The sequence below is a fragment of the Panicum virgatum genome, chromosome 8K (genome assembly GCF_016808335.1).
Source record: "Panicum virgatum strain AP13 chromosome 8K, P.virgatum_v5, whole genome shotgun sequence".
In the NCBI taxonomy this organism is placed as follows: domain Eukaryota; kingdom Viridiplantae; phylum Streptophyta; class Magnoliopsida; order Poales; family Poaceae; genus Panicum; species Panicum virgatum.
Genome location: NC_053143.1, coordinates 9,648,852 through 9,664,186, shown reverse-complemented (window position 1 = coordinate 9,664,186; position 15,335 = coordinate 9,648,852). Strand labels below are relative to the sequence as shown.

Genomic DNA, 15,335 nt, shown 5'->3' with positions numbered 1-15,335 from the left:
TTGAGGCTGGAATGTTCCTTGTTGGGTCTCATCTATTGCAGCGACTAGATCGCGGGACACTTCTTGCATATGCTCGGGCACGACCAAACTTCCATCCAACTGGTTTAGTGTCACGCCATTAGCAAATAACCACCACTTGGATCTATGCAGCCAATCCCAAGTCGTCGGCCTGATGCCTCTATCCATAAGGTCCTGCACCATCTTCTGCCATTTTTTAACTGACTTCTTGTACCCGGCAGTCCCAAGGTGGTGGCTGTACTTCTTATTTGCTGCATTCACCTTGGCCTGTTCGGATTTTTCTTGGGCTACCTCTAATAGTTTGTATTGAACTCCTCCCAGTATGGTTTAACCTGAGGAAGATCGTCACAGTTCGGCTCCTTATCCTTCTTGATGTAATTGATGTACAACTTCTTCTTGAAAGTTATAAAGGCAAGGGCCATCTTTTTCAAGTAACATTTCTTCATAAGTTCTTGGTCAACTCCTTCAGGAAGAGTGAACATATCCTTGAGTTCTGCCCATAGCATTTCCTTCTGATGTGCAGGCACGGCGTGTTGCTGTTCTTCAGGTTTGCTCGTTTTCCATAGTCTTGTGGTGATCAGAATTCTTGCCCGAACAATAACCCCACATTGGTTGACAAATTTTGTGCTAGCAGCCTCTGGAGCACTTGGACAGCCCTCTACGTCCACTTCTGTGACGACCTGTCTTCCCTCCATTTTCTTAGTTGGCCGGCGTCTCCCTTTTGACTGGCTCAACGAAGTCGATGCGGAGGTCGACTAAATTACAGAAAAGATATATGTTAATCGCAAAACTAATCTACCGAAGTCACCATGCATATAGTTTTAAGATTCGTACTGGAACATGTTGCTATTGATTGGGCGGCGGCGCAAAGTCATCATCTTCTTCATCGGCATCTCCAGACATATTTAGGAATAAATCAGCTGTCTGAGCATCTTCTTCAGCGATTGGCTGGGTGGTGTTGGCCCTCGTATCTTCGTTTATTGCGTCCAACATGTATTGCTCGGCGACCTCGTCATCACCGAAGGGGTCCATCCTTAACTGAAACTGTAAAAATGTGTTAGAGTATGTGTCCATCCTTAAATTAAGTAGGAGAATTCAATTTTTTGAACAAATATGCGTGTTTGAGAGAGAGAGTGTGTGTGTATGTTAGAGGGACAGAGAAAGAGAGAGAGAGAGAGTTTGTGAGTGTGTGTGGGTGTGTGTGTTAGAGGGACAGAGAAAGAGAGAGAGAGAGTTAGTGAGTGTGTGTGTGTGAGTCAGTGTGTGTGTGTGTTAGTGGGACAGAGAAAGAGAGAGAGAGTTAGTGATTGTGTGTGTGAGTCAGTGTGTGTGTGTGTTTGTGTGTTAGTGGGACAGAGAAAGAGAGAGAGTTAGTGTGTGTGTGAGTCAGTGTGGGTGTGTGAGTGAGTGTGTGTTTGTGTGTGTGTGTGTGTGTGTGTGTGTGTGTGTGCGCGTGTGTGAGTGAGAGACCGAGCGTCGGTGGGGAGACAGTGAGAGAGCGTCGGGGACAAGGAGACAACGAGAGTTAGCGAGAGACCGATCACCGTTAAGATGTCGTTAAGAAGGAGAGAGCATCGTGTTTGATTTCATAATTAAGAATGAAGAATTCATAATACATAAATACATGAGTTACAGAAATACACGAGTTACATGATAAATACATGAGTTACATGATAAAATACATGAGTTACAGAAATACATGATAAATACATAAATACAAGCATTATTCACTCTCTATTTAAATACATGACTAAATAAAGTCTTTCTAATAACTAAATTCTATAACTAAATTATACACTATATATAATGAAAAATTGTACACTATACATAAGACTAATAATAGAAATTCTCTCTAATAACTAAATTGTACACTTGTACCTAAATTCTCTCTTTAATATTTTAAAAGCATGAGGTAAAGTCCATTAGTTGGTTTAGAAAAAAAATTATCTAAAGCTAACTACACTTTATAGAGCTCATGTCTCAAAGCTCATAAGGAGAACAATTTTAGAACTTAGTATAAAATAGCAGTTATGAATAGCAGTTATGAATTTAATAAGGAAAATTGTAGATTCAAGATTAAATCTAAACAATTAAATTTACCATAGTAATGACCAAGTTTTATATTTCTAGCATGTAGTACTGGACTTAAGAAGACTAACAAAATTGATTTGACTCAATTTGGAGCCCTACATTTTGAACTGTGATTTTTGCAAGGAAACCAAGAAATAAAAACAAACTTCTCCTTTTCTTTTACACTGCCGGTCACTTACAGGTGGGTCCCGCTGACTCTGGGCCCCACCGGACAGCGAGACAGGGACAGGGGAACAGGGAGGATGACGATGGCGATGGCGGAACTCGCTGTCGGCGAGGTCTCCGGCAAAACTAACGGCAGCACTCGACTCCTCTCTTGACCGCGAACTCAACGAGCTACAATACCCTAGGCTGGAGTGACGAGACGGAGCTCGTCGGCAACAATGGCGGCACGGCAGCGCGGTTCGACGGCGAACACGCGGGTCTAAGCGATGGCGAGCCAAACCAGCTAGTGCATCACGTTCAGAGTCACGAGGCGAAGCTATTCCCCCCGAACCGCGGCCGGATTAGGGTTCCGGCGAGGCTTGGCCATGGCGGATGCGCGAACCGCGGCGAGGTGAGGTGGAAACGGGACGGCGTGGCCTTACCAGCGCGCGAACGTGATCGCGAACGATGTCGAGGCGAAGCGCGAAGCGGTGCGCGGGCTCGGATGGGGTCGGCGGTGCGCAGGGGATGGCCCGCCGGCGGTGCGCAGGGGACGAGGCGGCGGCGGCGTGCAGGGGACAGGGGGCGTCGTTGAGGCGGCGGTCGAGAAGTGCACAGGGGCATCGAGGCAGACGGGTTGCGCGATGGCGTGGTCGAATGGTGGGAGCGGATGGGCCGGGCGGCGGCGGAGGGCGGCAGCGAGTGGAGGAAGATGGAGAGGGCCGGTGCTTATATGGTGGAAGCCTTTGGCACCGGGTGATAAAGTCACCCGGTACCTAAGGCATTCCTTAGTCACCGGTCCAACCGGTGCCTAAGGAATGCCTTAGGTACCGGGTGACCTCCCACCCGGTGCCTTAGGTGCCCAACAGGCGGGAACTGAAATTCCCCTTTGGCACCGGGTGGGGAACGAAAATCGGTGCCTAAGGCTTCCATGACATTTGCTTTCCCTGCTTGTTGGCGACAATCTAACTAAAATTACTCGATAGCGCAATGGTAACTCTGGGTATTTTGTTCGCCGCGGCCACGGTTCGAAACTCCTCAACCCCCTTTTTTTTGGACTAGGCAGCCTTAAGTACCGGTTCAAAATTCGAACCGGTACCTAAGGCTTTTTTGTTTCTTTTCTTTTCCCTTTTCTGGTTCTCTAATAAATCTGTTAATTGCCCAATAAATCAAATATTGCTTCATGATATTCGAAAAAAATATTATACCTAATAAATCAATTATTGTGTGTGTGAATGAGTTAATGGCCCAACAAATTAGTTAATTGACTTATTAATAGCCCAATAAATTAGTTAATTGAATAATAAATCTGATAAATGCTTAGTAAATCAATTAATAGTCAAATAATTGCATTAATAGCCTAATAAATCATTTAATCGTCTAATAAATTAGTTAATTGAATAATAAATCATTTAAATGCACAATAATTTTAATTACTAAATAATAAATCATTTAGGTGCATAACTAATTATTTTAATTGCATAATAAATCATAATAAATCAAATAATTGCATAATAAATCATTTAAATGCACAATAATTTTAATTACCACATAATAAATCATTTAGGTGCATAACTAATTATTTTAATTGCATAATAAATTAAATAATTGCATAATAAATCATTTAAATGCACAATAATTTTAATTACTACATGATAAATCATTTAGGTTCATAACTAATCATTTTAATTGCAAAATAAATCATAATAAATCAAATAATTGCATAATAAATCATTTAATTGCCCAATAAATCAATTCATTGTATAAGAAATCTGATAATGTTCACAGAAAATATTACAAGACATAATCATTCAACTAAGGGAATATTAACGATGGTTCGCTTTACAATCGTCCTTTCATTATGATCATGACGTGCGTACGGAGCCTCCTCTTCGGCTAAAAGAATACTTGTGTTAACCTCCACTGCGAACGGAGTCATATCTTCAACTTTATTGTATTCTTCTTCATCTGTGACATCGTTGAATCCCACAATTTTCCTTTTTCCTGCCAGAACAATATGTCGCTTTGGCTCATCTCCGGCACCTACAAAACTTGATTTATTTTTGGACTTGTCCTTTCTCGGATTGCTAGACATGTCCTGCACATAGAAAACTTGAGTGACATCTTTAGTTAGGACTAATGGTTCGTCTCGATAGCCAAGCTCTTTGAGGTCTACCGTTGTCATTCCGTACTCGTCGATATCGACACCTTTTCCTGTGAGTTTAACCCATTGACAACGAAATAGAGGTATCTTCAACGGCCCATAGTCGAGTTCCCAGATCTCTTCAATGTAACCAAAATATGAGTTCGTTTGGCCACTAGAGTCGGTGGCATCTATAGGGACACTACTATTTTGATTGGTGCTCTTGTTATCTTGGGCTCTTGAATAAAATGTGTAACCATTAATTTCATATCCTTGGTAAATCAGGATTGAATTTGCCGGACCCCTAGCCAGCCAAGCTAGCTGCTCATGAATTTGATCGTTGGCCATGACTTCCTTCTGCAACCAGGTGGCGAATGTATCGTTATGATGTTTTGTAATCCATGTCTCAGACTTCAAAGGGTATATGCTTTGCACAATTTGCATATGCTCCTCCATGTATGTAGCCACCAAGGCTGATTGTTGCAGAACTGTGAGATGTGCTTTGCTCAACGTGGCATGATCTGTGGCATTTACTGATTTTCTTCCAAGTGTGACCTTTCCAATCAGCCGCCCCTCATGACGTGATACTGGAATCCCAATTGGGCAGAGTTCTTCCACATAGTCAACACAAAACTCAATAACCTCCTCTGTGACGTAACCCTTCGCAATGCTTCCTTCTGGACGAGCCCGACTACGAACGTATTTCTTTAGGACTGCAAAGTATCGTTCAAAAGGGAACATATTATGAAGAAAAACAGGACCGAGAATACCAATCTCTTTGACCAGCTGAACTATAAGATGCGTCATAATATTGAAGAATGATGGAGAAAATATCATTTCAAGACTGGCTAAACTTTGAACAATATTCTCTTGTAGCCTGCTTAAACTCGATGGATCGATTGCCTTCTGAGAAATTATGTTGAAAAAGGCGCATAGCTTTATAATTGTTGCTCGAACATTAGCTGGTAGAATACCTCTAAGTGCAACTGGAATCAATTGTGTCATCAACATGTGACAATCATGGGACTTTACGTGTGTGAATTTCCTCTCTTTCAAGTTCAGTAGCCTCTTTATATTCGAAGAGTAGCCTGATGGGACCTTGATACTGTTCAAACAGTCGAACATAGTTTGCTTCTCTTCCTTACTAAGAGTAGCATGATGGGACCTAGATAATGACATCATTTATCCCTTTTTTCTGGATGTAGGGCGGCCCGATGTTTCATACGTTGAAGATCTTGCCGCGCTTCCAATATATCCTTTGGCTTACCGTAGACACCAAGGAAGCCTAGAAGGTTCACACAAAGATTTTTTGTTAGGTGCATCACATCAATTGTTTGGCGGACATCTAAGACTTCCCAATAAGGTAACTCCCAAAAAATACTCTTCTTCTTCCACATAGGTGCACGTCCATCATCACTCTGCACTGATCTGCTGCCGGGTCCTTTTCCAAATACTACTTTTATATCTTTGACCATTTCAAACACCATTTTCCCACAACGGTGCCTAGGCTTGGTACGATGATCTGCCTTTCCATCGTAGTGAGCATGCCTCCTCCTTAATGGGTGCTTGATTGGAAGAAATCGATGATGACCTATATACACGATCTTCCTACAGTGCTTGAGGTACGTGCTGTCGGTTTCTTCTAAACAATGGGTGCATGCTCTATAACCCTTATTGGATTGTCCGGAGAGGTTACTTAGTGCTGGCCAATCGTTGGTGGTTACGAAAAGCAATGCACGAAGGTTAAAATAATCCTTTGCGTGCGCATCCCACATACGAACACCCTCCTCTTTCCACAACAATAGAAGATCCTCAATCAATGGTTTCAGATACACATCTATATCGTTACCGGGTTGCTTCGGGCCGGCGATAAGCACCGGCATCATAATGAATTTCTGCTTCATACACAACCAGGGAGGAAGGTTGTATATACAGAGTGTCACAGGCCAGGTACTATGGCCACTGCTCTGCTCACCGAAAGGATTCATGACATCCGTACTTAAGCCGAACCTTATATTCCTCGCATCATTTGCAAATGTTGGGAATGTTCTATCCACTTTTCTCCACTGCGACCCATCAGCGGGGTGTCTCAACATATTGTCTTGCTTACGTTCTTCTATGTGCCATCGCATCAATTTTGCATTCGTTTTGTTCATGAACAAATGTTTCAGACGTGGTATTAGAGGGAAATACCACATCACCTTGGCAGGCACCCTCTTCTTGACACGCATCCCCTCAACGTCGCCTGGATCATCTTGAGGGATCTTATACCGGCATGCGTTGCATACAGGGCATGCATCCAAATTTTCATACTCACCTCGATATAGGATGCAGTCATTAGGACAAGCATGTATCGTCTGTGCCTCTAATCCTAAAGGACAAACAATTTTATTTGCCTCGTATGTTGTCGCCGGCAAGGTGTTACCCTTAGGGAGTAAGTTTTTTATAAGTTTCAGCAACTCCTCGAATCCCTTGTCAGACAAACCATTTGATGCCTTCCATTGCAACAATTCCAATGTCGTACCCAACTTCTTTTGGTCTTGTTTGCAATCAGGGTACAACAATGTTCTGTAGTCCTCCAACATATGCTTCAGATCTCTCGATTCCTTTTCTGTTTCGCAACCTTCCTCAGTTTCGCGCAGCATCTGACCAAGATCATCTTCTACAACGTATCTTTCAGTATCTTCTTCAGGCTCACCCATTGCAGTGTCATTGAAAAATGCCTTCTAATTGGCTGCAAAGTCAGGAATCCTGTCCTCTTCTTCTACATTATTATCCAGCATAATTCCTCTTTCGCCATGCTTGGTCCAAACATAGTAGTTCGGCATGAAACCACTATTGAACAAGTGACTGTGGATGATTCTTGATGATGAGTAATCCTTCTCATTCTTACAGAATTTGCATGGACAACGAATGAAACCGCCATACTTGTGTTTCTCGGCCGCTTCTATGAATTCATGCACGCCATCAATGAACTCCTCTGAACGCCGGTCGGCCATGTACATCCATTGCCGGCTCATCTGGGTCCACAATACATTTATATACATCATTGTAGTGTACAAATAGTTCATTCATACTACCAATTTATAACTAATATTGAATACGCTATTAATAAAACTAAACTACAAAATTATAACGATGCATATGGCCTTCCGACTGCATGACTATGTAAAAACTTTGTTTTCTATATGGAACTTTATTTTTTGTACAAGAAACGACGCATGTGGCCTTCTGGCCTAGCTGAGCTGCGGGTCTCGAATTGGCGCAGCATGCATCTCGAATGTGGAATCTTGTAAAGTTTTGGAATTTTGAAGGGAACTAAATAAAGCACCCTTGCATATGTAATTGATAATATTTCCATACAAAATTTGAATTCAAATATATAATTGATAATGCATATAACTATAATAAATAGATACTATTCACTTATCAAATAAATTGATAAAACATATAAATACAATAATTTGATAGTATTCACATATCAAATAAATTGATAACGCATATAACTACAATAAAATGCTACAACTAAAAATAATTATCACATGTATAAACTAAATTAAGTGATAACTGCTTCTAAAAACCAATTGCTAAGTTATGGAGAAAAATAACTAACCTTTTTTGAAAAAAATAAAAATTCGTCTCCCCTCCCCTCACTCAGCTGCCATGAACAGTGAGTTCACGGCAGCTTGGTGGGGGAGGTGTTGGGGTATTTATAGGCGTGGCTCAAAGACACCGGTTGGTGCTCAACAACCGGTGCCAAACAAAAGGCATAGGCACCGGTTGAAGTTACCAACCGGTGCCTTTGTTGTGGGCACGTGGCGGCACCGGGTCATGTCAAAACCCGGTGCCATTGTCCGCCCTTTAGGCACCAGTTGGTGCCACCAATCGGTACATATTCCTCCTTGTTCTTTTGGTACCGGTTGGTGGCACTAACCGGTGCCTATACTGGGGTTTTGGTACCGGATAATGCTTTAACCCGGTACCAAACACCATACCTTTGATCGTCGCTGGCCAAAGGTACCAGCTGCTGGCATCATTACCGGTTGCAAAAGCAACTGGTACCTTTGGTCAGGACCGGCAGCATGCTAATCCTTCAGTAAAATTATACAAAATTTGAAGCCAGCTTGTTAGTCAGGCTAAACGTCAATGAAGCATACAAAAACCACGTACACATGGTATCTTTCTACAAAGTTCAAGATGTGGCTCCAACATACGGTATATATTAACTTGCACATGTAGCTCCAAAGTGCATACTTCTTTTTGCGCGTGTTTGGTGATCGAGTTGTGCTGGTATATAGTACGTAGTTGCCACGAAAGTACCCTGCAATAGTGTCGTCCTCTTTGCATTGGTCACGTCCTTCACATTGCATAATGCCCCCTACTACGTGGGATTCCTCGTTGTATTATTGTTATTGGCTCCTCTTATGAGCTTAGATGCCTATGGCCAGTCTCAGTGCATATTTTTATGGTACAGTTACCAAGAATAAATAGTAGATAACTGTGTCGGCTGAGTTTTATGGGGATAAAACTCCACTCGTATCCTATGAAACTCCCTCCTCTCTTCTAACCAGCATGATGTCAGCAAAATTAATGATGTGGCATGAAATTTAATACCATAAAACTCTTCGTGAAATTCCCATTAAGACTGGTCTAAGATAAACATGAATAGAAAAGGCCAACAACGAACTCTAGCAGTGATTGGCATGATTAGAGAGGGGAAGTCATATTAGTGACCTCTGATTTTGGCATATATATGTATAAACAGACGATTTGATCGATAGGAGAGGCTGGATGCATGCCTCCATGATGGCCGGAGGTGGGGGGGGGGGGGGGGAGGGTGGTTAAGCGCCGCAGATGTACTGTTGTGATCGTTGGATCCGAGATGGACAGCTGAGGGTGGCCAATTGATTGGAGAGTTCAATCTCAAAAGTCTGATACCTAGATTGGATCAAGGAATCACTGCACGCGCCATGCCCAGCCAAAAAACCACACAGTGCTAATCAGGCACCTGTAAATAAACATGTTGGATCCACAGATCGCTGAGTTTGGACACCTGCTTTGTTTAGACGAAGTGCGCTTCTCGTGACCAGCTAGCAGATCAACTAACTACTCTCTCTCAAGTTTAGCACACGCAGCTGGGTAGAGGCATATATTCGCGTGGTTGGTGAGATCTGTCGTAATCAGAACACACCACCTCCCCATAGCCGGGAACGCGCAGCTTACTAGCTAGAGAACCCATATCCATGTATCTATATATAGAGAGATAGATGCCCTTTGTGTGCTCCACAGTTCACTAGCTGCAGCACAATGGCAGCATGATGCAGCTAGCTAGCTAGCCGAAGAGCGCAGGCCCAGCTCATCTTGCATTGTGAGCGAGTCTTTGCTGCAGACTGCAGTAGGAGCAGCAGCTAAAAAGAGCGTACCCAGTGCCGTAGGCTTCCCGCACTGTGCGGGGTCTGGGAGTAGAAGCAGCAGCTATAGCAAATATAAGTCCACACACTCTTTAGCCACAATGTCGCAAACCTCTGCAGCATCTGTGCTATTACCGGCGGCGGTGCTGATAGTGGTGTTGTTGCAGCTCCCGGCGGCCGCATCAGCAACTGCGGCGCCGCCACCGCAGGCGCCGGTGATGGGGAAGCCCAACTGCAGCACCACCTGTGGGAACGTGAGCGTGCCGTACCCCTTCGGCTTCGGGCCCTCGCACTGCTACTGGCCCGGGCTCAACCTCACCTGCGACACGAGCCGCAGCGGCCCACCGCGGCTGCTCCTCGGCGACGGCACCCTCCGGGTCACCGACATCTCCCTCAACAACGGAACCGTTCGCGTCGTGCGTGCCGGCCTCGTCCTAAACGCAACCGGCAACCTCACCTCTGATGGTTGGAACGCCTCCTTCGGTCGAGGCTTCACGGAGCACGGCTACCAACTGTCGATCAGAAACGAGCTTGTCGTCTCCGGCTGCAACGTGGTGGCGACGCTCCTAGGGGACATCGGGGAGAAGACCCCCAGGATCATCGGCGGCTGCGCCAGCTTCTGCACCATAATCGACAGCGAGGACGGTCCCGGCGCGTACGTCTCGATGTACAATTTGGCGGAGGCAAGCAAATACTGCACCCGCACCGGCGTCTGCTGCCAGGCTTCCATCTCCCTCAGCGGTCTGCCCAACGGTGTGCAGGCCAGGTGGCTGTACAGTAACCACGCCCCGGAGCTGCTCCTGCAGCAGCCGGTGAACGTGTTCGTCGCGGAGGAGGGGTGGGTCGACGCGAACGGGCTGCTGGGCGACGACGGGCTGGAGGAGGCTCCCATTCTCCTCGGATGGAGCGTCACGCGGGGCCTGCCGCAGCACCAAGATTGCGACAGCGGCATAGGCCGCATGGTCTGCAGGAGCGAACACAGCTGGTGCTCGTACAGAGAACAAGGCCGCTTTACATGTCAATGCGACAGTGGTTATGACGGCAACCCTTATCTGCCGGGCGGGTGCCAAGGTTAGTGGCTACTCCTACTTAACTAGCTGGTTTGCGCTTGAATCAAGTAGCAAGTGAATTATTATATATATTATATATACATTTTAGGTTTAGCTTTTATTCTACACCCAGCAGTCATATTATTGACACAAACTGATCATAAATTATGAACTAAGTTACCTAATTACTGAATTGAAACTTTGAACCTTAAATGCATCATCTAGGTGCAACAAATTTATGCATTCCAATTATGTCGTTGTTTCTGCCTTTTATTTTGTCACCTGGATTTTTGTTTTAAATAATGACAGTGGCGGGAAACTAGAAGTACGTTTAATTTGGAGGTATTTTAAGTTACCCACCACTATACTATCACAGAAATGCATAGAAAATAGATAGATAGATTTCCAACATCCATGTATTAATTGGTGCGGTTGATTGGGTTTGGCTGCAGATATCGATGAGTGCAAGCTCCCACATGAAGAGAGTAGGTGCTTCGGTGAATGTATCAACACGATCGGGTCAATGGATTGCCGGTGCCCGTTTGGAACATATGGCAACCCTGGCGTCAAAGGTGGCTGCTTCAAGATTAGCTCCAGTACCAGAGGTCAGTATTACAATCGACCTGCTGTAGCGACGCACTTCTTGCACGAACAGCTGCAACAAATGTTAAGTTCTTGCATTTGACGCAGATGCACTGTTGCCGACGGTGGCTCCGGCGCTGGTAGGGAAGCCCAACTGCAGCACCACCTGCGGTGGCGTGCGGGTGCCGTACCCCTTCGGCATCAGCCCTGGGTGCTACTTGCCGGGTTTCAACCTCACTTGCAACACGAGCTACAGTCCCCCGCGGCTACTTCTCCACAAGAACGGCACCCTTGAGGTCATCGAGATCTTCTTACCCAACTCCACGATGCGCGTCATCCATCACACCAGCAACACCTTCGACGCCGACCCTTTCGGTGCCCAGCCCGAGTGGGTTGTTTACTTCGACCTCCCCGACATTGGCGCGCCCTACATGCTGTCAACGAGGAACGAGCTCATCCTCTTCGGATGCGACCTGCAGGCGACCCTGTACAAAAGGAAAGGCAGCAACAAGACCACTGATAGCATCAGCCACTGCGCCTCCACCTGCAGCTCCAGCAGCGTACAGATCATTGTTGGAGATCATCATAGAGCCCGGCCGCTGGTCTCGACGCAGCACCCCCATGGCGGGTACTGCTCCGGCCATGATGGCTGCTGCCATGCGCCTATCTCCCTGGGTAGCACGCCCAAGGGCTTGAAGATGAAAGGGCTTAACGGAACCACCAGACAGGAGTTTCGTAATAGTCTGTTGCTTGCGGTCGCGCTCGTCTCGGAAGACGGGCTGACTGATCAGTGGGGTGTTATCTTAAATAGGTCTGACCTTTGGTGGCTCTCTTACATGGCATCTCCCCTTGTTCTACGATGGGCGGTTAAGCAAGGCGTCACCGCTCCTGCCAACTACTCATTGGGGCCGTGCCTCGGGGACGTAGCCAGTACTGGCCTGCTTTGCAAGAGCAAGGACAGAGTCTGCCAGCAAGATGATGGGGGAGGCTTCACATGCCACTGCAACACCGGCTACCAGGGGAACCCTTACCTCGACGGCGGATGCCAAGGTCACTACTGATCATTTTACTCGAGTACTTACTTACTCCTCTGATGAGTGATGATGTATTTGTTTTACGGGCATGTTTAATTTCTCAATGTTTGTTTATTGGGGCCTTCAACTACTGCTCATTCTGGATGGAAATGTATAGTTATCGACAAGTGCCACATCATGGCGTTATCAGGCAAACCGTGCTTCGGCAAGTGCATTAATTTTCCTGGTGGACACGAGTGCCGGTGCCCTAGAGGATCCTATGGCAACCCCTACAAGCCCGGTGGCTGCTCCCCCACAGGTGATTGCCACTAGATCCTCGTAATAAAGTTTTAATGATGATTTCTGCATGGTACCATGATGTGTATATACATTTTTCAGGTTTAATCATTGGTTTGTCTGTTGCTAGTGCCCCGACCGTCCTACTTTTGGTTCTCATTATAATATTTGTACTCCGCAAAATTAAGCGGCATAGGGTAAAAGTACTCAAACAAAAGTACTTCAAGCAAAACCGTGGACAGTTGCTGCAGCAGTTAATGTCACAAAAAGCAGACATTGCAGAAAGGATGATCATACCAGTGGATGAGCTTGCAAAGGCCACAAACAACTTCGATAGAGCTCGTGAGCTTGGTGGAGGAGGCCACGGTACTGTTTACAAAGGTATCTTATCGGATCTACATGTTGTAGCCATTAAGAAGTCAAAGATCACCATCCAAAAAGAAATAGATGAGTTCATAAATGAGGTGGCAATCCTATCACAGATCAACCATAGGAATGTGGTCAAACTCTTTGGATGTTGCCTTGAGACTGAGGTCCCATTGTTGGTGTATGAGTTTATTTCCAATGGAACCCTTTACCACCACCTTCATGTTGAAGGACCAAGATCACTATCATGGGGTAACAGGTTGAGGATCGCAACTGAAGTAGCTACTTCTATTGCCTATCTTCACTCGGCAGTTTCAATACCAATAATCCACAGGGACATAAAGTCAAGTAACATTCTTCTTGATGACACATTGACAGCAAAAGTATCAGATTTTGGAGCTTCAAGGTACATTCCAATTGAGAAAACAGGATTGACAACAAGGGTTCAGGGAACAATAGGATACTTGGATCCTATGTACTTTTACACCAGCCGCCTCACTGAGAAAAGTGATGTCTATAGTTTTGGTGTAATTCTTGTGGAATTGCTCACTAGGAAGAAACCATTTTCATATTTGTCTGCTGATGGTGATGGACTTGTTGCCCATTTTGTTGGACTAATTGCTGAGGGAAACCTAGTTCAGATAATAGACCCACAAGTTACAGAGGAAGGAGGTAAAGAAGTACAAGAAGTTGCTGCACTTGCAGCATCCTGTGTAAATCTGAGAGGTGAAGAAAGGCCAACGATGCGACAAGTGGAACATACACTAGAGGGGCTCCGTGGTTCCACAAAGTACAAAGTAGATGATATGGTAGCAGCAGAATCTGAAAATGATAGCATTGTGATTAACCGTCCCTCATCAACTAAAGAAGGACAATGTTTTGAAGAGTCAAGCAGAAGATACAGTTTGGAGCAGTCGATGATGATGTCTGCAAGGTACCCTCGGTAGTATTGAGAGCTTTGTGCCTTATGCATTAGCATTAGAGATTAGTTAACTTCTCCTATCTGTAATTTGAAGTGTGATGATAATATTAGCGGGATCCTCTGATTCTTGCCATTGCTTTTGTTTTGTTATTAATATGATTCAGCTTTACACTCAAATAAAAAATTGGTACCAGAATCAGATCAGGGTTGGTGCATTACTAGATTTGCTCTGTCTTTGCTGTAGGGCAGTATAATAAAATTTTCCCCTGAAAAGAATGCGGAAACTATGCACTATGGGTCATGGTCATTATTAGGCGATGTGTTGTTTGTGAGGTTTGGAAAATGAAATCTGGTTCTCCCTTTTCCTGTGTTTATTCCCTTGGCGGTTGGTGCAGCTCCCGCTCCCTGGCGTGCACTGCATGTCCTAGCAGTTGCTGCTGCGGAAGAGCCACCTCAAAGCAGAGCATCCCAGCCACGTTGAGAGTGCTCGCGTCCGTCTGTTCAGCCTCCATGTCTATCCATGTATGCCAGATGGTTTCAGCCTATATATATGGCCTATGGGCACTACACCCCTCCCCCTTCATATCCCCATGTTTCTTCGCCATACAATAAATGTTCGAAAAGCTTTCTTAAAAAAAACTTTTTTGAATGGTGAAATGAAAAAGCATTTGAAAATAAACTTTCTAGAAAAAACATCATCAACCAAGTTCTGTGTAAAAAACTTCAAAAAGTTCTCACGATAAAATATCAATAAAAACATGGAGGTAAAGAGATTATAAGATTAACAAGAATGAATCTACTTTTAGTAAACATAATAAAAGAGTGTGGTGACAAGCAAAAAAAGACTAAGAGAAAATAAATTAAGAAGAAATACATGGAAAGTTTTAAAATAAAACAAGACAAGCAAAAAACATGCACGTCTGGCGTGCAGTAAGACCAGCATGTGTACAGTAACGGCGCTCCTTTATTTAGGTACCTAGCTACTTTCAGCATGCTTTTGAATAATGTTAGATAGAATTTTCATATGTTGGTTAATTAAATTTTGTTTAGTAATTGATTTTGAGTGTTGACTATGAAAGTGATCTAGGCCCCTAAGTGGGTTTTGGTGGTTAATGACAAAACACATGTGCATTTAATCGTGTAATTGAGCATGTGTGCAGGTGGTGAACATGTATAGGTGAATCAAGTGACGATATACGACCCTAAAAAAGGAAATGAAAAAGCGGAGTTCAAGTTTACTCAAGAAATTAGATTTTGATTTTGATTTTGAAATTTGAGTATAGGAACGCTGTACTATTA

The 15,335-nt window shown here is 44.5% G+C and overlaps 1 protein-coding gene across 1 annotated transcript; it reads left to right on the top strand.

Moving 5' to 3' along the window:
• Positions 1-9,893: 9,893 nt before the first annotated feature.
• Positions 9,894-14,224, top strand: LOC120645412 (wall-associated receptor kinase-like 6). The gene is made up of 5 exons (XM_039922197.1): positions 9,894-10,878; positions 11,309-11,461; positions 11,547-12,488; positions 12,630-12,770; positions 12,851-14,224. The coding sequence occupies exons 1-5, from the start codon at positions 9,909-9,911 to the stop codon at positions 14,059-14,061; spliced, it is 3,417 nt and encodes a 1,138-aa protein (XP_039778131.1). The 5' UTR covers positions 9,894-9,908; the 3' UTR covers positions 14,062-14,224.
• Positions 14,225-15,335: the final 1,111 nt, after the last annotated feature.